The sequence below is a fragment of the Semicossyphus pulcher genome, unplaced genomic scaffold (genome assembly GCF_022749685.1).
Source record: "Semicossyphus pulcher isolate SPU_LCO1_2020_fin unplaced genomic scaffold, fSemPul1.0.p SCAF_15, whole genome shotgun sequence".
Classification (NCBI taxonomy): Eukaryota; Metazoa; Chordata; class Actinopteri; order Labriformes; family Labridae; genus Semicossyphus; species Semicossyphus pulcher.
The window spans coordinates 23,651,142-23,657,325 of NW_027211659.1; the positions used below are offsets into that span (position 1 = coordinate 23,651,142).

Below are 6,184 nucleotides of genomic sequence, written 5' to 3' on the forward strand. Positions count from 1 at the left end.
AAAAAATGCAATTTGACTCTGTGCCTTTGGAGGACGTAATCCGCTTCTCCAATGGGCCCTGGAAAATCTCATGATTTCATTTTTCCTCTGTCAGGGGCCAAAGGGAGACTCCATTATTGGCCCTGCCGGACCTCAGGGACCACCAGGCACACCAGGGATTGGTTATGATGGCCGTCAAGGTGCTCCAGGACCACCTGGACCTCCAGGACCCCCAGGGTCCTCCTCACTTCCTGGAGCATACAGACCCAATCACTGTAAGTGGCTTTTTCTTCGTTGAAATATTTGAGACATTTCTAAACCATACCTTCTTTTGTAGAATAAATTAAATGCAGCTTGTAATCTTTTAAAGTGAAAACTGTCCCTCCTACAACTAGTGTGAAGGAGAGCTCAAGCTTCTGTCTGCACATTGCTTCTTGACCTCTGGACACAAACACAGCTGGAATAGTTGATAATCAAATCATTAACAAGCTACATTTTTCATTTGAAGCTGCGAGTGTTCCTGGACCTCCTGGTCCTCCTGGTGCACCTGGAAGTCCTGGTCTCTCCTCTGGGGTAGGTGCCATCAGTGCATTTAAACTAACTTCGACTATTCCATTAATGCACTGAAATGCGTTTACATTGAACTGAAAGTAAATCATGTGTGTTTGTTTTCCTCAGGTCACCGTTCTGAGGTCATATGACACAATGATTGCGACTGCCAGGCGTCAGACAGAGGGCAGCCTCATCTACATCATAGACAAAGCAGACCTGTATCTGAGAGTACGCGACGGCCTGAGACAAGTCATGGTACGGTCATCTACTTGTCACCAGAGAAAACGCAATGCTTTTATTGTAGAGCTCAAAACAAACACATAAAACTTTTGTCATATTCTGGGGTTAATATTATTGACGCTGCCTCTTAAGTATCTTGTTGGCCTCTAGGGGGCAGAAATCAAATGAAGTTTACACAGCTACTGCTTTTTGTCGATACAATACCTTCACTAAAATCAGAAAGTCATTGAGAGCAGAGTTGTCGGTATTCACTAACCATTTTTTTTCCCACTCAGCTGGGAGAGTACAGTCCCTTCTTCAGAGACTTGGTAAGTTCCTCAGAAGAAAAAGAGAAAACATTAAACATTAATATTTAGCCTTTTTACATTCGCTGACTGTAATTTCTGAATTGCTTTAATTGTAATTCAAAGGAGAACGAGGTGGCAGAAGTCCAGCCTCCACCTGTGATCCAGTACCCCAAGTCCCAGGACCAGTCCCACAGCAACGGAGCCGGCCATTACTCCCACGGCGGTTCTTCCATACGCCCCATTGAGCCTCCACCACGCCAACCTGTGGACCCCAGATACCCCCCACAGTATGATCCCAGATTCCCAGACCCGAGACACACAGGTGAGACAGATGGAAGATTAGGCAACAAAGAGATTGAGAACAGACACCCTGTGACACCGCAGAGACGTCCCAGCCCTCCTCTCCCGCAGCCTGGCGGCAACGTGGACACATCATCATCAGGAGTGAGTAGAATTCACACCGGACCCTAATATACACTTAAATTCTGTGATTGACGGGTGAAAAAAGGAGGGGGAAAGGGATTTTGTTGGTGAATTAATGCACCTGGTGGTGTTGAAAGATGATGAAATGGTAGTGTGTATATTTATTAGATATGGAGGGTCACAAACTGCATGAAAGCATAACTTAAAAATAGGGGGTCCATATTTTAACTAACCTATTTTTGTATCAAAATAATGCACTCTATAGTGACAACAGCAGGTCAGTTGCTTTAACTTATATCATTTATTTCCCACCAGCTACACCTCATCGCCCTAAACGCCCCTCAGAGTGGGAACATGCGAGGAATCCGCGGGGCAGACTTCCTGTGCTTCCAGCAGGCCCGCGCTATAGGCCTGAAGGGAACCTTCAGAGCTTTCCTGTCCTCCAAGCTTCAAGACCTCTACACCATCGTCCGCAGGTCGGACAGGGACGGCTTCCCCATCGTCAACCTCAAGGTGAGATAGTACTGCTGGGGTAGTGGACAGCTGTAGAGAGACAGGAAAGGTGGGGAGGGGAGAGTGGGGGATGACACTACAGCACATTATCCGTGGTGTCCGACGTGTCCCAGAAGAATCTCTCCGCTCTGCTAAAAGTCTATTTTTGACGAAGGCCGCTTCAAGCATGCGTCAAGCTGAACAGAGCAGATCGTTCCAAACAGGAAGTCAGACAGGAAAGCAGCATAGAGTATCCGGTCATTTCAAAATAAAACACCATGTACAGGCTCCCGTTTTTAATTCAGTAGTGTACTCACCCATGATAGAAGCACAAAAAAATCACAGAATGATTTGCAGATAATCAACCTCAGAGGTGCAAACTGAAGTGTTGTTTGTGTGTTGCTCTGTTTTAACATCGATGTTATCACATGATTTTGCAATTCCCGCGGGATAATGTAGTTCTCCCAGTGCTTTGGCCAGAGCTCAGCTGCACTGACCAGAACTAGAACCAGAACCGCGTCGCACACTGAACGCGGCGGACACGGATCCTGTGGGGTCCAGGCGTTACACTCTGTAACACAGACTTGCCTGGCTGACTGCTCTCTGTGTTGGTGTTTGACCCTCTAAGATAGTTTGGATTAAAGATTTGGGTTGAGCAGAGGACAGAATCAGTCAGCTTGCAGATGACAGCAAACATAGGGCAGTTTTTTTTCCTGAACTGCATCATCTTTTTGGAAAATTCTATGATATTCTGAGTTTGATAGTCAATTTAGTTAATTAATCTTTAATTAAGCTTAATTTAATAATAGCGGCTGCACTGGAGGTCATGACGTTGAACGTCTGTGATGGCGCATGTCCCGGACAAAGCGTTGGCTAGCTTATAGCACCATTGTCTGGGTAAACTACCGTAACATAATAAATTACCTCTCTCTGCATTTATACTGGTATATCGGTCCCACTGGTATATAGGACACAGCCCACTTTTTTGATGTATAAAAATTGCACTAAAAACATGGAAATGAAAAGAAATGAAACTTCAGACATGGTTTTCTCTTCCTTGCAGGACCAAGTGTTGTTCAGCAGCTGGGAGTCTATCTTCAGACACGATGCGAGCAAAATGAAGGAGAATGTACCGATCTACTCCTTCGATGGTAGAGACATCCTCAGGGACAGTGCATGGTGAGTCTTTCTTGGCATTCATATTTTTGTACAATAAATGTACATATAGAATCCTGCTCACTAAAATATAGCCGTTAATGTAGCAGTAGCCTTTGTTTCCTTTGTTGTTTTGCAGTTACACTTTGTATACCGTCTTTCTGTGGGCTCATACTCTATACTGTATTTATATCCTAACCTAATTTCTTGTTTCGCTCCAGGCCAGAGAAAATGGTCTGGCACGGATCAAGCAACAAAGGCCACCGTCAAACAGACAACTACTGTGAAACATGGCGGGCGGGCGAACATGCCGTGTCTGGTCTGGCATCTTCGCTACAGAGCGGACACCTCCTGCAGCAGACCTCCAGCGGCTGCTCCGGCTCCTACATCGTCCTCTGCATCGAGAACGCCTTCACATCACCCTCCAAAAAATAAATCCCGTCCATCCTCCTCCTTTGTTTTTGTCCTGGGCCCTAGGTAAATACGTTTTTTTAAAGTCCCTGACAACACGCCTTGTGAACATGTGGCGTCCAATGAACTGGCCCTGAGGCTCTTTGCCTGGCAGAGACGCTTTGCATCGTCTGCTCCTCCCCTCCACAAACGCCAAAGAGATGGGTCGAACAGAGGGGTGTTGGTCCTTTTTCTCGGGGGCGTTGGCACATATTTTCTCCTAGGGGCAGAACGGGAGTCGAGAGCTTAATGCGTTGCCTCAAATTGTATCCATTTTTTAAGATCTGTATATTACATGTTTGTTATTTGTGTTTTTATTTGATGTTATCAAACCTTTTGAACTGTTTATAAAAATGCTATATCCATCCTGTTTTTTATTTTAGGTATTGATCATTTCCAATTATTTTTCCAATTTCATTTTAGATTTGTGGGTTTTGACGGGGTACAGCAGATAAAAGATATTTTAAATTTAAAGAAGATGATAGATATTTATTTTTAAATGAAGTTATGTAAGGACATGATTTGGAAAAAAGCTAAATACCCTCTTTTTATATTCTCCACACAACAAATTATTCTTTTCTAGGAGCTTCTGGTCAGAAAACTGTGCCTTATTACACAACAAACACTGCTTTTATAAATACATATTCTTTTTTATACATTATTCCACAGATACCTAATGTTACAGCTGTTTTTACTCAAGTGCAGTCAGATGCTTTTCCTTCAGACTAAATTTAAATGACCTTTTTGTATACAGACACTACTGTAAAGAATAATCCCACACCCAGAGGGCGAGACTCCCTCTTGCTGAAATTGAGCCTTTCGAATAAAAAAAAGATTATTTTCCCTTTTACCACTTTATAAGAACCTATCAGTGAGTAAGCTGGAAATGATTAGTTTGCTGCTAATCTTTGATGGAGTGATTGATGTCACGAGTGTTAGGGACGATAAAACCAGTATGTTAGGGAGACAGTTTTTGCAGCAGCTTTGCATTCAGACACTAACCCGGCCTCAGTGCTGCTGATGTCTTGACTGAACCTGTGGATATCCATTTTTATAACAAATTGTGCTATACTGTTTCTCCCAGGCACTGAATAAAAGTCTTTTTCAACTACAACATGATGTGATGTACTGTGTGTACGTCTGTGCGATCTCTGACAGCTCTGTGACCTTGATGTGTTCACCTCAGCAGCTCTGACCAGCAGTTTTATGTCCTACTCTATGGGATGTTGCTGGTGGCATTGAATCCACCACAAATCAGTGTCTCCTGTGTCCATCTAGACACCCTGAACATGCATCATTTATTAACCTTCACAGTTAATTCAATTTAACCATGAAATTATAGCTGTACCGGGACTGCTCATCTAACACCTCATGGAGGTTTCTTTTTCGGGTTTATACCGCAGTAGTTAGCTTGAGTGAAGTCTCAGTTTCGCTGTAAATAGTAAGACACTCACCAGAAACAGATGAACGGGCGCTCCTCCGGGGGATTTAATGAACCAAGAAATTATGGCATGTATTGTGCAGACATATCCAGAGGGGCGAAATTCACTTCACTTTTGGTTAACGGTTGCGAAATGGACTGTAAACAATGCAGCACGTGGAAAAGGAAGTCTTGACTGTAAGTCGTTTATCGCTAAGTGCTGGCTACACGCCCGGCATGTTCACCGTTATCCCCGAGGACTATATCATCTCAGACTAGGGCTGAACATTAATCGAAATTTAATTGAACTCGCAATATGGCCTACTGCTATTTTTAATTCGCAGGAGGCGCAATATTTGTTTAAGGTAACATTTTAAAATACCACTTTAATTAAATACTGTGCTACAAATGTTCTACATCCTACCCATCATACACAGACGTAAGTATCAAATATCTTTGTTTGGTACAGATCCACGCAGAAAATACACTCAATATTGCAAATCATACTAAAATCACAATACAAGTCAAAATAATCGCAATTAGATATTTTTTCAAAATCATTCAGCCCTATCTCAGACTAGCCGATGGGTTCCGAGATGACACAGAGGTTAAATGGATGACTCACATACAACCAACAAAACAACTGATGGAGGAAACTGTGCATTCAGGGCCTCTAGAAATACCCTTTTTAACATACCTATAAAAAGCAGTCTATCAATTTGTCTTTATTAACAAAAATTATTGGTTGCATTGTTCACAAACTGTGCATGAGTACAACAGTCGTAAATTCCTTGACTATGTAAAGAGTGACATTAAAAAAAGGAAATTACCAGGCAATCATGAGTACATTCGCAGCAGGTCTATAAGTAAAGTGGGCTTAAAAGAGAACTGAATTAGGTCACCGATGTCTGATGATGGCTTATGAAATCCCCTTAAATCTCTACTTTAAAGTAAGAAGGCGTTTCAAGATAATATTTGATTAAGAAGATTAATTTGAATTATGCAGAGTTGGCCTCATTTGGAACTCACTTTAAAATGATATGCACACCATTAGAGTTTCTAATATTCAGGTGGTGATAGTGGACGGTACCTGAGTAATCTGTCTGTACATGAACCAAAATATTCCTGCAGCTGCAGGTTATGCTGGTAAGCTGTTACCATGTGAGACAGCTATTATACATGTTTG

At 42.6% G+C, this 6,184-nt stretch overlaps 1 protein-coding gene across 2 annotated transcripts in view; it reads left to right on the forward strand.

The window, feature by feature from the left end:
* col18a1a (collagen type XVIII alpha 1 chain a) overlaps positions 1 to 4,677 on the forward strand; it is an 84,237-nt gene extending 79,560 nt beyond the window's left edge. For both annotated transcript variants that reach the window (XM_069663329.1, XM_069663331.1), the window contains 8 exons: positions 95 to 254; positions 488 to 552; positions 658 to 786; positions 1,047 to 1,079; positions 1,182 to 1,502; positions 1,797 to 1,994; positions 3,037 to 3,152; positions 3,350 to 4,677. In XM_069663329.1, the coding sequence (XP_069519430.1) occupies positions 95 to 254; positions 488 to 552; positions 658 to 786; positions 1,047 to 1,079; positions 1,182 to 1,502; positions 1,797 to 1,994; positions 3,037 to 3,152; positions 3,350 to 3,563 (1,236 nt within the window). In that variant the 3' untranslated portion in view covers positions 3,564 to 4,677. The remainder of the gene's footprint in view (positions 1 to 94; positions 255 to 487; positions 553 to 657; positions 787 to 1,046; positions 1,080 to 1,181; positions 1,503 to 1,796; positions 1,995 to 3,036; positions 3,153 to 3,349) is intronic.
* Positions 4,678 to 6,184: the final 1,507 nt, after the last annotated feature.